The 26371-nt window shown below is 39.8% G+C and overlaps 1 protein-coding gene and 2 long non-coding RNA genes across 3 annotated transcripts; 1 reads left to right on the forward strand and 2 right to left on the reverse strand.

The window, feature by feature from the left end:
* Positions 1–11506: 11506 nt before the first annotated feature.
* Positions 11507–17598, reverse strand: LOC112847941 (zinc finger protein 721-like; the record flags this gene model as incomplete). The annotated part of the gene is made up of 2 exons (XM_025910581.1): positions 11507–12431; positions 16156–17598. Coding segments are annotated over 2 exons (2130 nt in total), but the record flags the coding sequence as incomplete, so codon positions are not given.
* A 33-nt stretch (positions 17599–17631) lies between these two features.
* On the reverse strand, positions 17632–26076 carry LOC102079756 (uncharacterized). The gene is made up of 3 exons (XR_268184.3): positions 25789–26076; positions 17885–17960; positions 17632–17676 (listed from the first exon to the last, which is right to left on the reverse strand). It is a non-coding gene; the product is annotated as an uncharacterized LOC102079756 (long non-coding RNA).
* Positions 20549–23428, forward strand: LOC112847920 (uncharacterized). The gene is made up of 3 exons (XR_003221757.1): positions 20549–20677; positions 23201–23241; positions 23410–23428. It is a non-coding gene; the product is annotated as an uncharacterized LOC112847920 (long non-coding RNA).
* Positions 26077–26371: the final 295 nt, after the last annotated feature.

Raw genomic sequence — 26371 nt, forward strand, 5'->3', positions numbered from 1 at the left:
GATACTTTGAGTTAAAAGAACTGAGATAGGATTATTAAAATAAAAGCTGTCAGTTCTCTCATTCCTCATTGTACTTCCCTAATTTATTTTAAATACAAGATTTCTGATATCTCTTAACCCTTAGAGCAGGGGTGGGCAATCTCAGTCCACGAGGGCCGGTGTGCCTGCAGGTTTTAGATCTCACCTTGGGTCAACACACCTGAATCACATGATTAGTTCGTTACCAGGCCTCTGGAGAACTTCAGGACATGTTGGCTGTGTCCCAATTCAGGGTCTGCACGCTTGAAGTACGCATTTCAAGTGCGATTACGTCACCGCCACGCGACGACGGCTGTCCCAAAGTGTACTTCAAATGCATACTCCAAATGCGCCGTCAATTTCCCCAAATATCAAGCGTGGTCCGGTGCACGCTTCGTGGCCCCATATATCCCACAATCCATAGCGCGGCGGTGGGTGTGGATAATTTTGCCGCAAAATACGGCAGAAGGGAGCGGCCGAAGAGTGAACTGTCAAAAGTAAGTACTGAATATGATGTCACTTATTTATGTACGAATGTTTAAGAACATTAAAACATTACTGTTGGCCACATGTCGGCAAAGTTATGTGACATTAGTGATGTTTGTACTTTCAGCGTTTACTTGGTTTTAAAGTCTTTACTTCTAAATATATATATAGCTGACCTTAATCTTACAGAGAATGTGATGATTTTATGGATGATTAAAGTCAGTCATATATCCACAAACACAACAAGCTGAAAGTCAGTGATGCTGCTCGGTTTGCAGTCCTGAATATGACGGCACAAGCAGGATTCACTGCACTGTTAATGTTAGCTATGTTATATTGCTGCCTCTGTTCGGTGGTGTCGAGCCAAACGGACTTTAACGTGTGTTTGAACGAGCTGACGGTTCACTCGTTAAGCTGAAAGAAAGATGCTTTAATCACAGGAGTCACACATGTGTCCACTGGACCATCTGGGAACTCTTCTTGTTTAGCACTCGTAATAACACAAACACTAAATCCTCCTTCTCTTGTGCTGTTTTGTAGCAGTGTATACACCTGAGACTGTCACCTGTCTGTCTGTCCTGCACTCTCTCTCTGTTTCTTTCTCTCTGATTGTGGAATAAAAGTATGAACATGTATTTATGAGTTACACTTGTGTTTGAATCCTGCAGCTTATCACACATTTGATTTCCATGTGTGACAACTGCAAGTGTCCAGAGTGAGGACAGACTGAGGGACCCACTGCTGCACATCATCTGTGAGGCTTTGCACCCCTGATGATCCACCAGGACAAACTCAGCAGTGTGTGAGGAAGAGGAGGAGGAAGAGCCAGCAGCAGCTGACAGATGGAGAGAATAGACAGACTGTTCCCTGTTTGTGAAGGACTGCTAGGAAAGTTTAAAATAACTAATTGTCTGTCCTGAATCAGTCTTATTAGGTAATGTTCAAATAATGTTATCATCCCAGTGTTTTCAGTGTGGGAGAAAGTACTCAGGGCCTTCAAGTTACACACTATGAAAGGCAGCAACAAGTTTAATATTCAGAAACCTAAAGTATGTATCAGCAGCAGAATGGAGCTAAAAATAAATGTTTGTTTCAGTTCTATGAAGCTTTGAGTATTTTGGATTAGTAGCACTGCTGTGTTTGTTGCATCATATTGCTGTAATTGTTTATATGCTTTATATATTCTGAGGTAAGTTGATCTATAGTGTTACATCATATTCTATAAGGATGTTATGTGTTTGTAGACTTTCTGCCCAGTTTGACCCATTTAGCAGAAGTCAGCCTGTTTAAGGCTCTGATATCTATTCTGTATGACTTAAAGCAGTTATGACATGGTCTGATTTTCTCACCCAATAAAGGAATATTTCATATATCAGTCTGATCTTCATTCTATCAGAAACGGTTATCACAGCTCGTACATTTTCTTTTTACACATATATATAAGCATTGAGCCAAATGTAATAATGCCAACATATTAAAAAAAAACAATATTTGTCTCTTATATATAATACATCTATATATACACTGTCAAAGATACTTGTCTTTGAGTGAAGATTTAAGGTGATAGGAAATATAATTAACTGCTACTTGCATCTTTGACCCAGAGTTCAAGCTCATATATGTATATATGTATATATACATATATGGACGGCCTATAGAGAGGAGGTGATGGCACTGTACGAGTGGTGCCTGGAAAATAACCTGACTCTCAACATCAGCAAAACTAGAGAAATGATAGTGGACTACCGGAAACGACCAGTCAGGGAACACCAGCCCATCCACATCAACGGTGTCAAGGTCGAAAGGGTCAGCAGCTTCAAGTTCCTTGGAGTCAACATCACTGAGGACTTCTCCTGGACCCTTCACACAGACACTGCTATCAGGAAAGCTCGCCAGCGGCTTTACTTCCTGAGGAGGCTGAGGAAGTTTGGCATGAACGCCAGCATCATCTCAAATTTCTACAGGTGTGCAATTGAGAGCTTGCTGACGAGCTGCATCACAGTTTGGTACGGAAGCTGCTCTGCCAGCAGCCGTAAATCACTACAGAGGGTGGTGAAGGCAGCAGAGCACATCACTGGCACGAGGCTTCCTGCCATTCAGGACATTTATCACCAGCGATGCCTCCGTAAAGCACACAGCATCATCAAGGACCACAGCCACCCAGCACATCAGCTGTTCTCCTTGTTACCATCTGGCAGACGTTACAGGAGTCTGTCTGCTCGGACTACAAGACTTAAAAACAGTTTCTACCATCAAGCCATACGACACCTCAACCACAACACTTAAACACACACAACACAGCACTCAGAAGCTACCCTGCAGCTTCACAAGTACTCTGATTAATCTGCACTGGTCACTTCACTTTATTGTTATTGTAATTTATTTTTAAAAAGTGCAATACTGTAAATTTCTGCTGCTCATTCCTGTGCAATATCCCATCTGCCCTCCCGTCATATTTCTTTTCAAGATTTTCTTATTTAATCACTAGTGTACATATATTTATATTTATAGATACATATATATTTAGTCATCTTTTCTCTTTTACCGTGTCTCTCTAATATTTTGTTCTTTACTATTTTTCTATTTGTTATTTTATTTTATTATATTATATTTTATTATATTTTTTCCTACTGTATCATGCTGCTGAGAGACCACTGCTCGTCAAACACATTTCATTGCGATGTTGACCCTGTGCTAACTTGCATATGACAAATAAAACTGAAAACTGAAATATATATATATATATATATATAATCTGACAATACATATAATATTGTCCGTATTATATTAACATTACCACAGTGAGATGACTTTAGTCTCATGAACAACATTAGCTAATTATTATTTACTAACTAATCTTGAAATGACTGTTCAGTACAGAAATGAAGCCCAACTATCATGTTTTACGGTCCTGTGGTCTCAACTAATCAAAGTGATGTCATGACAAAAATGAATGAACAACAAAACATTTTTTCTCCTTCATTTCTGTCACACAAAGCTGTATGAAACGTTTCTCGCGGTTAGTATCATGGTTGCTAGGCAACCTGAACAGCGCGACGAAGGCTAGACCGTCCCATTTCACAAGCCTCTCACTTCCGCACTTCCCGTACTTGTAGTACGCACCGTACGTAGTACGCGTAGTGTGCGTACTTCAAGCGTGCATACCCTGAATTGGGACACAGCCGTTGAGGAGCTAATTTAGCCATTTAAATCAGCTGTGTTGGTTCGAGGACACATCTAAAACCTGCAGGGACACCGGCCCTCGGGGACTGAGATTGCCCACCCCTGAACTAGACTGAGGGAAATTCCTCCAGCAGCAATTCAGCCAAAGCCGCAGCTTCTTTTCCAGACCACTTCACTCTTCCCTGTAGCAGATGTCTGTGCAAATACTATGAAAATCCCAGTGTTACACAGTTATGAGGACTTCCAAGAAGCCATGGATTATGGCATCCAGAACTCTCCTGGGTTTGGGCTTCCCTAAGGTCCAAGTCCTTTTGCTTTTAAGCCACATTTATGGCTTTAGCAAACATTTGAAGTTTGTGATTTTAAAATCTGAAAATATTGTTTCTAAATTTCATACTGCAGTTTACATGTGTAGAGAATTTCTGGAAATCACATAATGTTTAATGCATCACAGCAAGTTCAATCAGGATTTGGTATTTCAAAAGCATAATATCATAGTAGGACAATTGAACAAGTTACAAATATTTCACTGTGTTAAGAAATTGCCAAAATAACAAAATAAAACATTTCTTAAGTATTCTAATGTACAGAGACACACTAGTTTAATAACACAGGGGGAAAATCTGATAAATTCAGTTAAAAGGCTTTATTTAATCAAACACTTCTGTGCTTGATTACATTTTTTGGAGGATATGCAAGTTGTTCTTGGAGTAAAAAAAAAAAAAAGAAAAACCCACATAAATACAGGTCTTGCAGAATGCTTTTGTAAACCTTTGTTTGTAAAACAGATCTCCAAATGAATCAACGTGTTTGTTACAGTACCTAATTAAAAGAAACAAGTTATTTTTTGACAGCTTGGTCTTTTGATTTCTTAAGGTAGAAAACGTACCCACTGTAAAGTTGACGGTAGTGAAACTATTTATATACAAACTATGGTACTTTTTTTTTTTTTTTTTACCTAAATGCTCATTAAAGTTGGTTTGTGACAATTAGTGTCCGTGGTAATTGTAGCCACATCTAGCAGATGATTTTACATTGACTTCTAAAGTCCAGTCATATTTTTGAGTGTTATATAATTTTCAACTGCAGTAGTCCAGTTGACTGGTCAAGGGAGCTCACTCTGTCTTTACACGTTTGTGAAATGAACCTGGAGATTGTCGTCCCCACATAGACTGTACTGAGCAGGTAGAATGTCATCAAACTGCTGCAGGATTTCTTGAGGCACTTGGAATCCACCATACCTTAGGTCAGTCAGAAAAATGAACAAATTCAGTCACTTCTCCAGTACTATCCTTTAAGGTTACAGCAAAAGCGCAAAGTCAATCTTATAATTAAAACTCAGTTCTTGAACTTGTGATTTTAAAGAATCTTATTTATGCATATATCTGCATTTGTCATTTTTAGTCAAGATGTGATCCAAAGTTAAAATATGATTGTGTAACTTTTCTTTTTGAAAAAATATAAAAATAAAACGTATGTGCATGAAGTCAGAGAACAGAACTAATGGCAAAACACAAGTGGCAGCTTTAATTTCTATTCAGCAAAAAGGTGAAAACAACAAAACACACTATTCAATTGCTAAAGTGTGTGTAATACCTGCTGTGAGTAACAGTTAGGGCAAATTGTTAAACCCTAATTCAGCGGTCCCCAACCTTTTTTGCGCCACGGACCGGTTTATGCCCGACAATATTTTCACGGACCGGCCTTTAAGGTGTCGCGGATAAATACAACAAAATAAAACTAGTACCGGTACCGAAAAAAAGAAGATTTATTCATAACACACGTGAAAAGACCCAGGAAAACCGAGTTAACGATAAAAACGATAACAAAATAACGCTGAAAACCGATAAAAACCCTGAAAACCATACATTTCACACCTGAGCCTCGGTCCGAGGCCCGGGGGTTGGGGGCCTCGATCTGCCCTAAATGACATACTGCTTACTTAACTCAAGTGGTTAGGTCAAGAAAGAAAAGCGTGCACATAAGGGATGGACTGTTCCTGAACTATTTTATAAATGAACAAAAGGTGGAGTAACAGCAAGAGGGACAGGTATCCTGCACATAAAATACACGATACTGAGGAAGAAACAATTTAGTAAAACTGAAATAAAATACATGGACTAAATTAGAGATGGACCGATCTGATATTACGTATCCGTATCAAGGTTATTATTGTTAACGAAAACTAACGAAATAACGAAAACTAGAAGTGAAAAAACATTTTCGTTAACAGAAATAAAAATGAAAACAAAAAAAGGAAAACTAACTAAAACTGTAATGAGTGTTCACAAAACTAACTAAAATTAACTGAATTTATAGCAAAAATGCGTTTAGTTTTCGTTGATGTGTGCGTGTCATACAATAGTCAAGGGTAAAAAAGAAGTTTAGTTTCCAGGTTTTTTTCTTGCTGTGTCTCATTATGCCAGCAGGTGGCAGTACGTTAGTCGAGTCGTCTGTGCTGCTGCTCCGTCCACGCGCAGAATCATGTCAGGAAAAGTCGGGAGAAAGCACCAGCTTCCAGTTTGGGATTACTTTGAATATGACTGTGTTTTGGATAAAGCAAGTGTCTTGTAGTGGAACGAGACAAATTATGAGGGACATTTCTAAAGGGAGTCAAAGGAGTTTGCAAAGAAAAGCGTCTGGACTTCTTTAAGTTGCTTGAAGACGTTTCACCTCTCATCCGAGAAGCTTCTTCAGTTCTAAGGTCAAATGGCCGAGAGTCCCAGATTTAAACCCAGTGGGAGTATCCCCCCAAGGAGGGACAAAGGACCCCCTGGTGATCCTCTAATCACATGCGCCAAGGTGTGAAAGCGGGTGTGGGACCTAATCAGCCAGGGTTTCGGGTGAGCTCATTGTGAAACCTGGCCCCACCTTAGGTTTCACAATGAGCTCCCCCGAAACCCTGGCTGATTAGGTCCCACACCCGCTTTCACACCTTGGCGCATGTGATTAGAGGATCACCAGGGGGTCCTTTGTCCCTCCTTGGGGGGATACTCCCACTGGGTTTAAATCTGGGACTCTCGGCCATTTGACCTTAGAACTGAAGAAGCTTCTCGGATGAGAGGTGAAACGTCTTCAAGCAACTTAAAGAAGTCCAGACGCTTTTCTTTGCAAACTCCTTTGACTACGATGACCTGGATGACTGAGAACCTTCACAGACATTTCTAAAGGGAAAAAAATCCCACAAACCTTAAAGTGCACTTGAAAAGCTCACACAAGAAAGCTAACCTAGCTTACCTGGAGAAGGTAAGGGAGCACGCCCAACCCTCATCCCCAGAAACAGAAGCTAACACCAGGCAAGGCAGCGTGATGCATCCCGAGACAACAGGACTGGGATATCTACATAACTGTGTGAGTCAATTGCCTTAACACCCGGTGCTGCAGGAGTTAATAGTCTCATTGGGGCCAAGATATACATTTTATAGTTGCCTGGTATCAATGGTTGTTCATCTGCCTTTATTTATTTATTTAAAGAACCCATAGGTGGGAATGTGAGTTGTCTGTCCCTGCGACAGACAGGCGACCTGTGCAGGGTGCAGGGTATGGTAGCTGGAATTGCAACATACCCAAGGATAAGCAGAAGAGAATGACTGATATGATGAAACTGGGATTTTGTTACACTTTATTGCAAACACAACTAAAACTATAACTGAAAATAATCAAAACTAAACTGAAACTAAGGATTTTCAAAAAAAAAATAAAAACTAAACTAAACTAGCAAACAATTGGTAAAAACTAATTAAAACTAATATAAAATTGAAAATCTGAAGTCAAAACGAAATAAAAATAAAAACTAATGAAAATTGCAAAACTATTAAAACCCTGATCCGTATCGGTCCGATACTGACGTAAATTACTGGATCGGATATTGGAGAGAAATAAAAAATGTAATCCGATCCATTAAATATCAAAAAAGCACCTCACAAAACTTGCGACACGGCGTAACTGTGCTCATAACCGTAGCACGTCGGAGCAGTGTGTAGCCTCGCTACCAAACCGGCATTTCATCTCCGAGGAAGTTTTCCCAGAGAGAAGTAAAGCAAGTGTGTAAGTTCATCTCTGAATGTTTGTAAAGCATTCCCACGTTAAGCTTAACAACGGATATATGGAGCGACTGCCTCTCCCTCTCCTGCTGCTACTTCAATCGGCTTTTCTGTCACGACTCCGTCTCTCTTCTTTGTTTTTGGCCCACTTTGCACCAGAAAGAGGAAACCAGCGGCTGAACAACAGCAGCACGTTTAAGCTTGATAAGCTGTTGTTAGAATTTATTTAATACTACTTTCGACACCAGGATCCTTTTCTACGTAGCTGACGGCTGGTAACTGTGCAGGGGCGGATCTAGCAAAGTTTAGCCAGGGGGGCTGATAGGGCATTAACAGGGAAAAGGGGGCACAAAGACATACTTTTCTTTCTTATTCTCATTTAAAATGTCTAGCTTTTAATAAATAATTATCTGAATCTTACACCCAAAGTTTTAATCTGATGTAAAATGTATAGAAGTCCATTACTGTATATAGTAACTGCTAAGTCTAATATACCCTAGTAAGCTATACTACTTTTTCCTTTGAGAAAGTACAATCTGTGCAGTCTGCAATTCTGTAGAAGAAAGATGTTGAATCTATTTAATTATTCTTGAAAAATAATTTATTTCTGTGCATTTTTTTTTCATACTGCATCAAATTTTTTTTTGCTCGGAGTTTGCAACCCTATTAGTTAGGTTGCTTAATATTTCTGCTAAGTACTCTTTAAAATACCAGAATAGGAAGGATGGAGAAGCTTTAAGTTTATTAGATTGATCAGTGTTGCTGAACTATGAAATATTTTGGGTGCAGTGTATTCTTTTTTCTTTTTTTTTTTTACATACAGGTATAACAGAATAGCTTTAGTGTTGTATGAACTTATACAAAATGCAGCAAAATACTTAAAAAAAAACCTGTTCAATTGATTAAAAAACACACTATATCGGATTCATATCGGTATCGGCAGATATTCAAATTTATGATATCGGTATCGGACATAAAAAAGTGGTATCGTGCCATCTCTAGACTAAATACATACCTATGAGGCAGTTGATACATGGCTTATGGTTTACCAGATGGACAACAAGCTGGTTCCACAGAAGAGGGGCCTGAAAACTGAAGGCTCTGCCTCCCATTCTACTTTTAAATACTCTACGAAAAACAAGTAGGCCTGCAGAGCGAGAGCGAAGTGCTCTAATAGGGTGATATGGTACTACAAGGTCATTAAGATGAGGTCTATGTCTAGATGAGGTTGTATGTGATTTTAGAACCATTTGACCTCTGTAATTGTTAACAAAGGCTTCTGTACCAAATATTAAATTTTTTTTGACTCAAGTGATCAAATACTTATTTGACACAGTAATTCACAAATAAATTGTTCAAAAATCATACAATGTGATTTCCGGATTTTCCTTTTAAGATTCTGTCTCTCACAGTGGAAATGCACCTGAAAATTGTAGACCCCTCTATGATTTCTAAGTAAGAGAACTTGCAAAATCACAGGGTGGTCAAATACTTACCTCACTGTAGCTTTACTGTCTCGGTCAACTTTGCTAGCGAGAGACAGAGAGAGGTGTTGAAAGGCTGCTCCAGCAGAACTTTATTGTTTCAGAGGAATACATGAACACAGTGTACAGTCGAGTCTTAATAGCTTACTTACAACTGGGCTCGTCAGGCACTCTTTTTGGCTGCAGTGGTTATTATTATATTTACATGCTTCCAGCTCCCGTTTCTGGTCAGTAGCACCTCGTACTTTCCTTTTTCTCCCTCCCTCGCACTAACACACACACACACACACACACACACACACACACACACACACACACACACACACAGCGGGAGGGGCAGTCCCATACATTCTCCTTGCAGCAAGGGCTACACCGCCCATGAGGCTACAGTCTTAAAGGGCTATGCCTGTAACACTCTGCTCATATTGCCTTCATATTAAATCGTTTTCGAATAATAATTTTTAAAAATATTTCTTCACATCCATATGCAGGGCCACAAGTACAGGTGACGTGGGCTGCAAATGGCCCGCGGGCTGCGAGTTTGAGACCCCTGAGGTAGAGGATCATTAGGGGGACCATTGTCCCTCTCGGGGGGGACACTCCCACAGGCTTAAATCTGGGACTCTCCACCATTTGACCCGAGAACTGAAGAAGATTCTCGGGATGAGAGGTGAAACGTCTTCAAGCAACTTAAAGAAATCCAGATGCTTTTTCTTTCCAAGCTCCTTAGACTACGACGACCTGGATGACTGAGAACCTTCACAGACGTAAGAAGACAATACACTCCACTATACATAATAGAAAACAAAAAATAATTTATTCATCTGAATGCTGGAAGGAAAAAAAGACAGTGGGGATTAAAGGTTCTCTTTAGCATCTTTATCACGGTCAGTGTTACAGCCTTCTCGCTGACAGAGACATCGCTCATGGCCATCACACTAAACCAAAGAAGAAACAATTAAACAGCATTTAAGAAAACCCCAGAGCACTGGGCCATGACTGGTGTCACTGTCCTGGAGATGATGAACAACAACAGTCATCTGCAAACTTTAACCTCTAATAGTTTTTTGCTGCTTTACCCCAATTTTCTAAAAATGCGTTGTCCTCTGCAGGCCACCACTGTAAATATTAATGTGTTCTTTGGCTGATCAAATAAAGCTCCACCTTGTGGAATAAATTAGTATTACATAGAAATATTGCCCAGCCCCAGTTCAGCTTTAAACTGAATTTCAAAAAGTAAAATAGAAATATAGACCTCAAAACAATGAAAATACATAAGTATAAAAACGCTGAACTTCATAGATAGCTGCTCTATCAGCTGGATATAAAAAAACATTTCTATAACTTTATAATACAGGTACTACTACTTAACACTACTGTTTCCTGATGGGGGTGGGGGTGTATTTAAATGTAACAGGGATAACATTTTAGAGCAATAAAATTCATCAAAATTAAAGCAAAGGAACTGGATGTTGTGGAGAATCGAAATATTTTCCTGCTATTATTTGCTGCTATTTTTATAATCATCATTACCATTTCATGTTAATAGTGATGTTGCATTCAGAGGCATTCAGATGTTCAAATATATGGGTATTATATTAGTCTTTATTACAGGTTGTTATAACCACTTCAAACTGTGGAGTTGAATCTATAATTTAAAGGTTTTCGAATGTTTTTATATTCTTATACTGAAGTCTTCAGTGGGTGAGAAGCTGACTGCAGGGACAGGAAGTTACATGCTTTTGCAGAAGTGAAACCGAAAGCAGAGTGAGTGCAAGTTAAGAGCAGGGTGTTTATTATGCATTTATTGCGGATTAAGCCTTAAGTAGTTGTGGTAGACTGAAACAGTTGTTTATATATTTTACATATAAGTCAAGATCATTACACACAGGATGGCCTTAGCCTGGTTGGTTGCTTAAGTTGAGGTCAACTAAGGTTCAGAAAGCAGATGCAAACTCTGCACGTACAGACAGACAAATAGTGAGAGAGGTCATGACACGTACGCAGTACACAGCATGCACGCGCCCCCGCACGTGTACGCACACACACATACACACCATAATAGATCTATTTTAGTAGGTAAGAAGTGAAGATGTGTTTTTGCTGCAATTGCAGAATTGTGCCGAAGTACTTAGAGGAAGTGCAACTGATGTTGAGACAAGAGACGTAATGTTCTTTAAACTATGTTAAAGTTCACGGAACATTTTGTGGTTTAAGTGACGTAAGCTGTAGTTTGTTTGGTTTTGCAAAAGAGGGGGCTTTGTTGTTTCAACCCTATAAAAGTCTTTGTGCTGACGATTGTAGTTAGTCCAATACTGAATCTGAACAGTATTGGCTCCGCATATGTGTATTCATTAAAATGCCGTCTAAATTGCACACGCCTGGATCTGTGGTTATTTTTGGATTCCTCTCTCAACATTGAACCTTAACAATGTACATATCTATACTTGCAGCTTCCTAAATGTAACATTCAGGATTATTCACTGCAGTTGAAGAAATCAGAGCTACCTCCTCAGATCCAAGTGTGACATCAGCTGACACTCTTTACAGGAGAGTCCAGCTGAACTCTGTGGAGCCTGATCTCAAGGTTTTTAAGTCTGACCCCGAAACCAGAAGAGGAACTTTCTGTCTCTGCAGATTCGTTGTGATCAACTGATTTCAGTCGTACATGATCACGCTGATGTTTGCACAGAGCAGATAGTGAAGTGAATGTTTTTGCACATTGGTAACAGTGAAACTGTTTATTAGTAATGTGGGATCGTTTGTGCTCGGAGTATGAACTGAGATTCTTGAAGCTCTTGTCACACTGGTCACAGCTGAAGTTCCCTTCAATGTGTGTACGTTCATGATTGTTACGACTGCTCGATTGTGAGAATCTTTTGTTACAGTGTCTACACTTGTATGGTTTCTCTCCTGTGTGGACTCGTTTATGTCTTTTAAGCTGACCTGCAGAGGTGGAGAAGTATGCACACTGGTTACAGGCGTGCTTTTTAACACCACTGTGGAAAATTTCATGTTGTTTAAAATCAGATTGAGTGGGGAAGCCTCTTCCACATTCTTTACAGTAGATCATTTTGTCTTCAGTGTGTTTACGCTGATGCATTTTTAGGTTTCGTTGCTGATTGAAAGTTTTTCCACAAAGGTCGCAACGAAACGCTTTCCCACCTCCACAGTGATGACAGGGTTGAGAACTGGATCCATCTGTGTCGCTCTGCTTCTAAACAAAGACACAAAGACAGTGTAAGTCAGGGAATTCCTTAAAAATTTGAATCCTGAATAGGGCTGGGCCATATCATACCATTCATGTTCATGTTAGGCAATGATGAGAAATATCGTGATAGAAAATGGTTAAAACGCGCATGCGCAGTGCCTTTGTTTTCATACGCACATGGAGGGAAAAGCATGGTGGCGACATAATTAGAAGGGCGAAAGCGGATCATTGAATGAAACAAATGAACTAGAACTGTTTTTTAAAAATGGTGCAACTTCATTTCGTCCGTCAGGTACACGCCAAAGTACATTTTTTGGTAGAGCATGCAAGCGGGTTGTCATTATTACCGTTATTACCAAACCGATTTTATGTGGTACACGGCACTCAAAAATCTGTCAAAAAAAGTGTTAGTATGACTTTGGTAAGCTAGGAAGCCGCACTGCTTGATGGATTGTCGGAGCATTACAGCTACCGTGGTCAGGAGCCTCGCGGAGTAATGTTTACTGTGCTTCAACATAATATTACTGCATTGTATGTGTATAAGCTCTTTTTAAGTTTTGTGGATTTTATACATGGTTATGCTGAGGATATGTCGGCCAATTTCCACTGGAAATGCCTTTTGGTTAAACTGTCAGCGAGGAATTTGCATTTGCACTGTTAAATTTTTACATATCGTTAATGCACATAAAAAAACAGCTGCTTGTTTAAGTAAAAATAATTGATGGGTGGGCCGGGTGGGAGGGGGTTGTGCTAATAAAGTTGTGGAGTTGTAAAGTATTTTGTCTCGCGTCAATTATATTGTCAGTTATATCGTTATCGCAAATTTTCAAATATATATCGTGATAAATATTTTTGGCCATATTGTCCTTCCCTAATCCTGAACATCGTCTGAAATAAAGAGTTACAATAAATGTCTTTGATGTAGAGGAACTGCAACAAGCACCGGTACCCTGGCTGCAGACAGACTCTCACCATACTTTGATGACATTTAAATAAAACTTACAAACTTTTAAAAGTCACTTGATTCTGAGGGGGTCAGGTGTGATACACTGACTGGTTTTAGTTAGATGACCCTCCTGTTGTTCAGTTAGTGAATACAAGTAAAATGGAATGGTTCTTATAGAGCACTTTTCTACTCTACCTGAGCACTCAAAGTGCTTTATACAACATGCCTCATTCACACATTCACAAGCGGTAGCCATGTGAGAGCTTTGTGACCAGGGACTGAGACTTCACTAAGGGTGAGGCCAAACTAAATTAAGAGGAATATTTTTCAGATTTTTAAATATATATGTATTTTGCAGTGTATGAAATTTTCAAGTGGTTAACAAGAGGGAGCTATGCTAGAGTTAAGTGACCTGGCACCGAGACTCAATCAATGTCTTTGTTGTAGAGCAGGGGTATGAAACCTTTCTGATGAGGAGTGCTATCTAAAATCTAAAACTCAAAGGTCAATGTGCCATATTGCATATTGCATACATTGCATTAACAATGAATTTAAGAATGCTGCATATCAACAGTTACACGCTATATAGAACAACTTTATACAACTGTATTTGCTGACAGATGTTGGCAAAGTGCAGATCAGCTATTTTCAAAAAACACTCCTTATCCATAACAAGAACACCATAACAGCAAAGGAACTATACAACAGAAGATATCTGAGCTTGTGAGAAAAGCCTCCTTAATAAATTCTCTGTCTGTCAATGGGTTTCCATATTTAACAATACAGTGTGCAATACAAAAACTTGCTTCAGTTCCATGATTTTTAGCAGCTGTAAAAACGTGCAAGAGTACTTCCTTGCTTCTCATATTTTGACACAGCACGTGTAATTGATTCAACTTTCTCTGCCTGGCAACCAACACTCTCGAGGCAAAGGGCACATACAGCATGATCTTTCTGTTGCACAAAACCCCAGTCTTCTGTCCAAATTTGCATAAAAGACTGGGAATGATCTTTTTTCGCTCACTTCAAGGCCATATTATACAGGACTGGCTAGCTAGCAACATCCCTCTCACTGGTGTAATTTTTAGTCAATTGGAAAAACTGAAGTGAAACCAGTAGGTGGCCTTGTTTGCTTAGATACTGTCATTAAGAAGTGGCACAACTAATGTCTCTGTGTGAGCGAATTTACGATGTGCATTGGTGGTAGAGATCTAGACCAGTAGATATTTATTTTTTAAATACACCTTCTCAGATTAATTCACTGCATGTTGTGCCATCACTCAACTCTTCGCGTGCTAGCTGTGGCATGAGTGTCCAGGGTTGGCAACAAGCACTGGCTGCAAAAAGACTCTCACCATACTTTGAGGACATGTAAATCAAACTTACAGACTATTAAAAGTAAGTTGATGACTTTTTGATGGGCGGAGCAATATAATCATGCACAGACTGATTTGCATGTTTAGAACATGTTAGAACACGTCCAAACATGGACAAACTAATAGACCCTGTGCACGAAAAAATGCTAACTTGCTGTTTTAAGACCGGATGTAGGGTTGTACATTTCCGGTAGCTTTATTTTGCGGTCAATCGCTACTGTGAGGATGGACTCCAAAATCATGTCCAAAACACAAAAACAGAACGATCGCGTTAAGTTACTGTTAAGTCAAATTGTTTAATGTTGTCATTGTGTTTCTGAAATTTGTAAAGTCTTAGTTCAAAATGTAGGATCAAAGACATTCCTTTGTCTCTGACCACCTCTCCAGCCACTCTGGCACTGGGGGAGGTTTTATTAGATACATCCTATCTGAGAGATCTGTTTCTTGCGTTGTAAGCTTCCTGCTTTTATGATCCTTTTGGTGAGCAGGAGGTCTCACTCTCACTCACACACACACACACACACACACACACACACACACACAGTGCCTTATCTTTTAAAACCATTGGGGTGTTTTACAGTGGGAGGTGCTTGTGTTGTGTTGTGTAATGTAACAGTTTTCAATAAATAGCTACGAGAAGAGCTGCTCTTTGAAGGATTTGGGCTAGAGACAGGTGAGGAGCATTAAGCCCCACAGCCTGGTTCTGACCAAAGTTTCCCTCGTTAGCGAGTAAAAGATCGGTTGAAGATGTTCTGTCTTGTTTTTCGTTCTTCATGAGGAATAAGTCTCTAAAACTAGCGGAGCCTGTGGAAGCACAGACTCAACAATGTTTTTATGTTTTTCTGAACGCAGGCTACTGCCTTGCTCTCTATATGTTATGAGTTTGAGTAAATGGATCGCTGCTGCATTTGGGAGCACAATGATGAGGGTGCTGTTAGAACAGCTCTATTATTTATTTCTAGCTACTGCTTCTATTAGCTTCAACCCACATTATTAGCAAACTTTCTCGTGGGCAAATAAATACATAAAATACCTTTGTAAAAAGGATTGAATGAATATATCAATCAACCAATGTGACTACCCAGCCCCATTAGGTACATGGGGCTGTTTTTGTGTTTTATGTTTTATGTTTTTACAAGTTTTTATGTCCTGTTGAGCTTTCAAAATTACAAATAATTTAAACAATGAATCAGAATAAGTGCAACTGTAAATCCTCAAATATGGATACAAAGTTGCAGTAATCATTGTTTTTAGTTTGATGACTTATCATGCTCTTTACTGACCTTTTCAAAATTCCAGTACATGCCATTGAGTCCAGTAGAATTACTAGCATGCTAACACAATTTAATAATCAAAATTGTTCCAGACAGTCAGGCTAAAATGACAAGATAAAAATATAAATACATACCTCACAGTAACTGCACTTGTAGAGTTTCTTTCTGGTGTGGATCTGTTGGTGTATTTTCAGGTAAAGTGGAGATTTAAAAGTCTTATCACAAAGGTCACATTTATAAGGTCTCTCCTCAGTGTGGGTAAACATGTGGTGTTGTAACTGTGCATCTGTTGTAAACAGTTTGCCACACTGATCACAGCAGTAAACATCATGTCCAGTGTGAATCCGTTGGTGTCTATTTCGGCTCCATAGCTCGCTGAAAGTTTTTCCACAAATGTCACAGCTGTATGGTTTCACTCCAGAGTGGGTAACTTGATGACGCTGTAAGTATCTACTGCGAGCAAAAGCTCTGCCACACTGATCACAGGTGTGCGCTTTAACTCCACTGTGGATAAGTTGGTGTTTTTTTAAGCTCCCACTCAGGGTAAAAGATTTTCCACACAAGTCACAGGTGTACGCTTTAACTCCACTGTGGATAACTTGGTGTGTTTTTAAGTTAAAGGCAGTGTTAAAAGACTTTCCACACAAGTCACAGTTGTATGGTTTAACTCCACTGTGGATGAGTTGGTGTTTTTTTAAGTTAACAGCAGTGTTAAAAGACTTTTCACACAAGTCGCAGTTGTATGGTTTAACTCCACTGTGGATGAGCTGGTGTGTCTTTAAGCTTCCACTCAGGGTAAAAGATTTTCCACACAAGTCACAGCTGTACGCTTTAACTAAACTGTGGCTGAGTTGGTGTCTTTGTAAGCTTCCAGCCTGGGTAAAAGACTTTCCACATAAGTCACAGGTGTACGGTTTAACTCCACTGTGGACAAGTTGGTGTGTTTTTAAGTTACCAGCCTGGGTAAAAGACTTTCCACACAAGTCACAGTTGTATGCTTTAACTCCACTGTGGATGAGCTGGTGTGTTTTCAAGCTTCCACTCACAGTAAATGATTTTCCACACAAGTCACAGGTGTACGCTTTAATTCCACTGTGGCTGAGTCGGTGTCTTTGTAAGCATCCAGCCTGGGTAAAAGATTTTCCACACAAGTCACAGGTGTATGCTTTAACTCCACTGTGGATGAGCTGGTGTGTTTTTAAGTTAAAAGCCTGGGTAAAAGATTTTTCACACAAGTCACACTTGTACGCTTTAACTCCACTGTGGATGACTTTGTGTTTTTTTAAGTCTCCAGCCAAGGTAAAAGATTTTCCACACTCATCACAGGTGTAGGGTTTAACTCCACTGTGGATGAGTTGGTGAGTTTTTAGGTTACCAGCCTGGGCAAAAGATGTACCACACAAGTCGCAGCTGTATGCTTTAACTCCACTGTGGATGACTTTGTGTTTTTTTAAGTTTCCAGCCTGGGTAAAAGGTTTTCCACACAAGTCACAGGTGTAGGGTTTAACTCCACTGTGGATAACTTTGTGTTTTTTTAAGTCTCCAGCCCGGGTAAACGCCTTCCCACACTCATCACAGCTGTATTTTTTCTCTCCCTTTCTTCTGTGAGGTTTGTCGGCCTCCTGAGAGCGCTGACTTCTCGCTCCATGTTGGTCCTGCAGTGACAGAGATACAAACAGAGGCAGTGAGTGAAATGCAGTCGTGGAACAAACTGAAACTCCATTAGTGAAATCAAAGATGTCAACAAACCCATTGTGGGTGTGTTACCACCACCTTCTGGTGATATTATCACATCACAATGATGAGCTACAATGAGAGTTGTAACGTGCACACAGGTTCAATAACAGTGATATTTTTGCTCACCTTTTGGGTTGAAGTCATTGTTTCCTCTGTAGTGGCTGAGCTGAGTCTAAATGGCTCGTCTCCTCCTGATGATCAGCTGGAACACAAAATATATTTATATGTATTTCATCTTTGACCAAAAGAAGCTGAGATGGAAAGCTCAAATCCACTCAAACTAAATGTCTTCAGTCAGTGTGTCAGCCTCCAGTTAACAACAGTGGTGAGAAACTGCACTACTGAACCTCCACTGACTGAGTAACTGTAGTTTGGTGCTTCATTTGAACCTCATAGATTTTATTTTAAAAAAGGAAGAAAAAAGCACTACAAAACAAAAGGTGAGCTGATAGTAAGAGGGTCATCATCTCACACTGCATCAGGATTCTCAGACCATGTCATGGTTCACTTGATCCCTGCAAACAGGCACAAACTGAAACTCTCTAAAGCTTTTGTGAAGACACTGAAGCAGTGGACTGATGAGACTGTGGAGAATCTGCAGGTGTGTCTGGACTGCACCGACTGGGAGGTTTTCAGGATTGTTACCAACAGTTTGGATTATTATAGAGATGCTGTGACGTCCTGTGACATGCCTGACTGCCGTAGCCTTAATGCTCCTTCATAGCTTACCAAAGTCGTACTAACACATTTTGAGAGATTGCTGAGTGCTGTGTACCACATAAAATTGGTTTGCAGTCAGTAAGCACAACCAGAATTCATACATAAGGCACATAGGATTATAAGCGCATTGTCAATTTTTGAGAAAATGAAAGGATATGTAGGCTTATAGTCCATAAAATACGGTATACATGTTTTGTAAGGTGGTTTGTTTTCGGGGCAGGAGAATGGGAGACTTCACGGTCTGGGATACTGTTAGGTTTAAATTGTTTATTGTCATTTATGCTTAGAAATATTTATTCATATATGCTTAGAGTTTTATAACCAATTGCATAGTGATAGAGGTTTGATCCTTAGCAGTCTGCAAAGACTCTGTGTGCCTCCCAGAGCACTCTGGCATACACACACATCTTAAGGTCATGAGAGAGGTTGTACCTTCTCTTACTGATTTATGGTATAGGAGGACACCTACTCTGTATCTGGTTAAGTATAAGAGGCCTTTGTTTAGGTGGACCGCTGCGCTCCTAGCACCAGGTTTGGGGAGTCCTCACAGGGTCACATCTTGAGGGTCTTCATCTTCAGAGTCACGACACAAACAAAAGCGTGATTTGAAACGACAGACGTTTTTATATTGTTAGGCCTAAACCAGCCCTAGAAATAAGAGTTTCAGAGTGGCGACAGAGACAGTGTCAAAGTTCAGCTTTAGTGCAGGCAGAAAAACAGCTGCAGGGACAATGAAAAGACTTTTCTGCTCCAACTTTCTGCGAGCAAACGCTCAACTTCTCCCAGCGTGCTGAGCTAATGATTAGTTCAGTGGTTCCCAAACTTTTTTTGCTGGGGCTCCCTCTGTCTTACAAAAAATGTTCGCGCCCCCCCCTCCTGCGCGTGCACACGCGCATGCACAAGCACATCCTCCAACCACACACACCCATATTTTTGCTCCATTGCCGTTTATTTCACACCTCTAACATTTATTAAACAATTAAGCAAATACAAATAATCTGCAATAAATTACAAGTAGTAAGAAAATAAACTACTAACTCTTTTGCGCTACGTCCACACCTACACGGGTATTTTTGAAAGCGCAGCTGTTTCGTTCACAGGTAAACGCCGTTTCGAATCACCGAAAACGGAGATTTTTTGAGACTCCTTTTTGCGTTTACGTGTGGACGAGGAACATAGAGCTCATCACGCAACGTCAAAGGTATGTGCTTTTTTTCACGTCACGCTGTGGTAGATAGAGACAAAATATCGATATTATCGATAACGATACTGTTACTGTTAATCTGATTATCTGCAGGTTTTACACGCTTACATATACACACACAGTTACTGTCCCTGCATTTAGAAAGGCAGAGGCGTCACGGTGTAATTATTTTTACATGTAGTTGTTTTTCCTGTGTAATAATTTTCAACATTGCTGTCAATACATTTTTCAAAAAAATGTCTCTCTGTGCAAAATGGGTTCAAACACATAAACAGCTGTGTGATACTGTTTGTCCGTGATTTGAACCGGGGGAACAAATTACGGCAGGATCAGCCTGATATTATTTGTATCCCACTGTAACTTTACTGCATAAAGAGCTAACATCTCCAAAATGTCAGGAGTAGTTAGTTATTACAAGAAGTGTTTGTGAACTAAAAATCAAGAATGTGGGATCCTGTTTGTCCCTGATTTGTAGAGCCCAGCGCTGCTCCCGACGCAGGGAAAACTAATTCTGCAGGGAGACCTACCTTGGCACTTGTGCAGGTGAAGCCAAAGGGAAGATATGCTTCACCATATTTTCTAGTCTTTGGCTTAGAATGAAGTTGGTTTGGAAACATATTCAGCGATGCTTCATCTCCTGTTTTGCGTTTCTGTGGGCGCCCCGTGCTACACTGTAAAATGTAATATTGTGTTTAATTAAAAATATTAAATAGGCTGAACTCAATTTTTATCAATTTGTTATTAGACCTCGATTTAAATAAGTTACCAGTACTTTTTATGCAAAAACGCTGATAACTTAGAAAAAACTAAGTAAGCTGGAAGTTTTGCTTCTCAGGGCAGAAGGATGAAAGATGTGGTTGAAAATGCCACGTGACTACCGTCCTCCTCCCTCCCGGATCAGTCCGCATGTTCATGGCGCCAGCATTTGTTATGGAATATATTGAGCAAACCTGGAGATATTATTGTTGTCATTGCTGTGGATCTTTACTGACTTGGTGAGTAAATGTTTACTCTTATTCAAACTGATTTTGTGGCTTCTCTTAGTTTAGCATCAGGTTTCTAATCTTGCTAGCTAGTTAGTGTTAGCCTAGCGTTGCTGCTGCCGCTGGGCTCATGTTACTTAAAAATTAACACCACAGTCTTAAAAACCTTACATAAAACTATGTCGGTGAAATTTTCTGTTGATTGTTTGAAATAAAAAAGTGAGATAAGAGCCCAGACAAAATTCTTCGGGAGGTGCAGCCGTTAGGGGTGGGGTGGGGTGGGGTGTGGGGGGTATTTTCAATCCATAGCCATAACTAACTAACTAACTAACTACAGTTAAGCCCATAATTATTCATACCCCTGGCAAATTTTGACTTAAAGTTACTTTTATTCAACTAGCAAGTTATTTTTTGACTGGAAATGACACAGGCGTCTCACAAAAGATAATAAGATGATGTACAAGACGCATCATTGTGGAAAAAAAATATTTCTCAGCTTTTATTTACATTTGAGCAAAAAGTATCATGTCCAGAATTATTCATACCCTCTACAAACTGTCACAGTCTCTGGGAAAATCCAAAGTTCCATACCATTCCAAATAGTCAAAGCTGTTCTAAAGCATCCTAATTACCCTGATTAATTGGAAATAGCTGTTTTACTCAACTCAACAGGTGAAAAACAGCAGCCCTCTGCAGGTGGTTTGTGGACATTCATGGCTAAGACAAAGGAACTCAGTGAGGACCTGCAGCTGTGCATTGTGGCTGCTCACAAGTGAGGAATGGGCTACAAGGCCATATCCAAATGTTTTCAAGTTCCAGTGGCTACAGTGCAAAGTATTATTAAAAAATACAAGATGTTCCGCACTGTGGAAAATCTCAGAGGACGTTGTCGGAGCTCAAAAGTGAAACCTGTGCTGGCCAGGAGAATAGTGAGAGAGGTGAAAAAGAATCCAAGGCTCACCACCAAGGCCATTCTGGTGAATCTGGGCTCTGCTGGTGGCAATGTCTCAAGGCAGACAGTCCAACGGACACTGTTGGGTTCCACGGATGCAGACCAAGGAAAACGCCACTTCTCCAGGCACTTCTAAGGCATGCCAAAGCTCATTTGGCCTTTGCAAATGCTCATCTGGACAAAGAAGGTGGTTTCTGGTCTTCAGTGTTATGGTCAGATGAAACAAAAATTGAATTATTTGGTCACAATGATGTTGCCTTCATTTGGCATAAAAATGGAGAAGCCTTCAACCCAAAGAACACCATCCCCACTGTCAAACATGGTGGTGGGAACCTAATGCTTTGGGGGTGTTTTTTAGCCAATGGACCATGGAACCTAATCACAGTAAACAGCACCATGAAAAAAGAGCAATACATGAAGATTCTCAACAACAACATCAGGCAGTCTGCAGAAAAACTTGGCCTTGGGAACCAGTGGACATTTTAGCACGACAATGACCCAAAACATACAGCAAACGTGGTGAAGAAATGGTTAGCAGACAACAACATTAACGTTTTGCAGTGGCCTAGCCAGAGTCCTGACTTGAATCCAATTGAGAATCTGTGGAGGGAGCTAAAGATCAGGGTGATGGCAAGAAGACCCTCCAACCTGAAAGATTTGGAGCTCATTGCTAAAGATGAATGGGCAAAAATGCCTGTGGAGACATGCAAAAAGCTGGTCTGCAATTATAGGAAGCGTTTGATTGCTGTAATAGCCAATAAAGGCTTTTCTATTGATTATTGAGAAGGGTATGAATAATTCTGGACATGATACTTTTTGCTAAAATATAAATAAAACCTGAGAAATATTTTTTTCCACAATGATGCCTCTTGTACATCGTCTTATTATCTTTGGGGAGACACCTGTGTCATTTCTGCTCAAAAAAGAACTTGCTTGTTGAATAAAAGTAACTTTAAGTCAAAATTTGGCAGGGGTATGAAAAATTATGGGCTTAACTGTATATATACATCACGTTTAACCTGAGTAGCCAAAGAGTGCAGGGGGTTGAAAACAAAATACCAGGGGTTGGCTGTGCTCGTGGACTCTATCAAGCCTTGACCTCCCAGTCAGCTATCGCTGGTGGATAACAGAGCTCTCCGAAACCGTGGAAGCACTTCTGCAAATATGTGATATTTTGATAAATTAAGTAGATATTTAAGTAGATATTTGAGCATTACACAGCTACATTCTCGCCTGAAAATATCTTAAAAGGTTATTTTGTGATCCAGAATGGGTAATCTGGGGAAAAGGAGGATTGCATTTGTCAGGCGAGAATGTAGCTGTGTAAAGTTCAAATATCTGCTCGATTTATCAAGACATCACATATTTGCAAAAATGCTCCGACGTTTTCAGAGACGTCCATTTTTTCATGCTTTGTGGCAGCTTTTGAACATCTGTGACATCTACTAATGTCAAATCTAGCCTTTATTTAACAACATAAGCAAACTCTATGTTACAATGATTGCACAGCCATTAAGGATGAAATCAGTTTCTGAAAAATGTTCTGTTTTTTCTCCCTCTGTTTGCTTCTTACTGTCTTTGAGGCTCGGGACCAGCACTCCTGTTGTTGGACAGAAAGACATCAGTAAGTATTTTGGTTTTCCAATATATTAGCAACTGTCAGTGACATTTATATCAATCAGGCTGAACTTTAATCATACTTTAGATCAGCCTGTTTTACTTATTGTTTTATTTGTGCTTTGGTTTGGGGAAGTTGTTTCTTTACTGATCTTTTCCTGTCTTCTGTTATTAGACTTGAGATATGACTGCACTATGCTGTTGCTGGTGACCACAGTTAATTCTACAAGACATGCTGTGTAAGTAAACAAACAACAACAGTTTGGTCTGCATTTCTTGAAAGATCACATCCCCCAAACTTAGTTTAGAGGGTCTACACTGTATATAGTGAAGTCTGCAAGTTTTCTAACAGCAAAATTTGTTTTGTGCCCAAAATCATTTTGCACATCATTAGAATGAAAGTTATTGGCCATGTTTGCATAGCCCTTTTTAAAATGATGCTTTCATGACATTATTGTGTGTTGGGTGGTGGTCACGGCTATGCAGACTGACAATTGGGACATTGAATGTCACCTCTCCGGTGGGGAGGGAGCCTGAGATCGTCTAAATTGGAGTCTGTTTTATACCAAATGCAGAAAAAAATGTTTTAAGAAAGCAATTAAGTTCATGTTCCAAAAAATATGATTGTTTGCTTGCAGGACACCAGGAGAGATGAGTCCTCCGTCACAGATGGTGTGGTCAGTGAAGATGGTCGCCTGCAGGTTCAAGCTCATTGCATCGCCAACCCACATCCACTGCCACTGTACTGAAGGGAAGTTAAAGACTTTCTTCTGCACTTACATTTGGATCACCTCGATCCATGACAGTCATTCAGGCAGTAATGCCTGGACTGGAAACAAGCATCCTTAAAATATTACAACATTCCAGCTCATGTGTTGGAATGCAAAACAAATGTGTTGTTTAAATTAGAGACTGCACTTGTGACAGAACAACAAATATTTTATTTTGATTATATAAGTAATGTAAGTACAAAACAAACTTGTGGTAGGCCTAAACTTATTTTCAGAATAATTACATCTGAGACTTTGTTTCATTGTAAGATTATAACAGTGATGGCAATATAATTGTTTGTTGTTCAGCAGAACAGTGTCCAGTATGTTGGCTGTTATACTTTGTTGTGTTTGAAAATAAAAGTTGGGCTGATTTTAACATCATTACAAAAAGTGTTGTTAATTATTTTTAGTCCTAATCAGGTTACCACAAAAAAATTTTTTTCATTTAGTTGAACTTGAAATGTTTGTCAGTAGGTAAACAATTAGTATTGCACAGTCAGAAATAGGGCTGTTCGATATAACGATATATATCGGATGACGATATAAAAACGTCTATCGTTTCATTTTACGCTATCGTTTGTTTCGTGCTGTCGCAAAATAAACTGTTTACGGCAATATTTTTTCATTATTTTGATGATCACTGTAGTGGCTATATTAATTTCCTAAAGTTCTCTCTTTCTCTTACATTTAATATAACCACACTACAGACGGACAAGCGCTTGTTTTTATGCGTTGTCGTTAGAAACAACGACGGTAAAACCACCTCGTGTCCGCTTGTTTATTTTCCACATAAACCTTTCACAATAAAGCTCAAGATCCTGTTGAGACTTTTCAAAATAAACTGAATCACGTGAAAGATGCAGAGTATTTACGGATGAGAAGCAAAAAGAGCCGTCAGGTGCTAAAAAATAAACCTTAGACTCAAACGTTAGAACAGGCTTTTCCCCGCAGCACGCCGTGTAATAAATACAAAGAAAACAGCGTCCGTTACAACCTATGTCTAAAAATGTATCGTTTCATGCATCAGTTAAAACACTCGACTCCAGGTACGCGACGCCCAGCTGGAAACACTTCACGCAAGTCGAGCTGCCCGACATTCACAGAATTTACAGAAAATGTTACATTTTTGTGATTTATATCGTTATCGGACGATAGATGTCTTAATATCGGGATATGAGATTTTGGTCATATCGCACAGCCCTAGTCAGAAATATCAAGTTATTCTTAATACTGCAGACTTGCAATGTATAAGTTGTCCTAACAGTCATCTTAAGTAAGCTCTACTTAGTTTTTTTGAGGCAACGAGTTTCCTCAATTTTTTTGAGTTCTGGGAACTAACAAGTGTACTCAAAATGAGTAAGTTGCCCTAACTTGGTCATCTTATGTAAACCTGATCCAATTTTTTTTGAGTTCTGGGAACAAATGAGCTTGTACAGAGTACTAAAAATAAATAAGTTGTCCTAACTTAGTCATTTTTAGCTAAGCTTTACTCAATTTTTTTGAGTTCTGGGAACTAATTAGATTTTACAGTGTAGCAGTCTCCAAGCGTTCTGTCCCCCCCCTTCCCCTTGCAATGGCTCTGCGCCCCCCCTAGGGGGCGGGCCCCACACTTTGGGAAGGTCTGGATTAGTTGGTGTTTTTTCTCCAAACACTCTCTCACTCTTCTCTCAACGTGTTCACAATAAACTGTGAACAGACACCGAGGAGAGCAGCAGAAGACCTCATTCAGGAGCTAAACTCAACATGAACTGAACTCACAGTAAAGTTAGCTCGGTGCTTACCTTTAGATGAGCCCACAAACCGAGAGAAACTCCGTGATGAAGCTGGAACAGGAAACAGATCAGGGTTCACGCTGATCTCAGCTACGATCCAGGAGACAAGGGTGGGCAGATCGATGCAGATATCGATCCAGACGTTGGTAGTGGTTTATCATCGATACTTCAGTTTGTTTCTCTTCTCTAAGTTCACTACTTTACTCCCGTTTCATGAAAAAGGAGCTCTATTTGCTCGACTCCTCTCCTGCACACACACTTTGCTCCGCTCCTTCTTCCTGCTCTGCTGTGATTCGTTGCTGTGTGGTCACGTGATTCAGCTGCACAGCGTAACCACGTGAGGTGTTTCCTAACTTGTTTTCCTTGGCCTCGATGAAAACTATGGGCTCAAAATGTGGTCATAAATATTTTGTACTTGTAAATCAGGATTTGTATGTGTAAAAAGAATTTGTGTGTGTGTGTGTAAAAAAGATTTGTGTGTGGACTTAGCCAAAAAAAAAAACACCTGCAAGTACGAATTTTGACCCTATTTTTCTTCCTTTCATCTGATTGGTCAATGTCATGTCAATCACAAATGTAACAATCCAATCAG

This window comes from Oreochromis niloticus, linkage group LG9, assembly GCF_001858045.2.
Source record: "Oreochromis niloticus isolate F11D_XX linkage group LG9, O_niloticus_UMD_NMBU, whole genome shotgun sequence".
NCBI lineage: Eukaryota > Metazoa > Chordata > Actinopteri > Cichliformes > Cichlidae > Oreochromis > Oreochromis niloticus.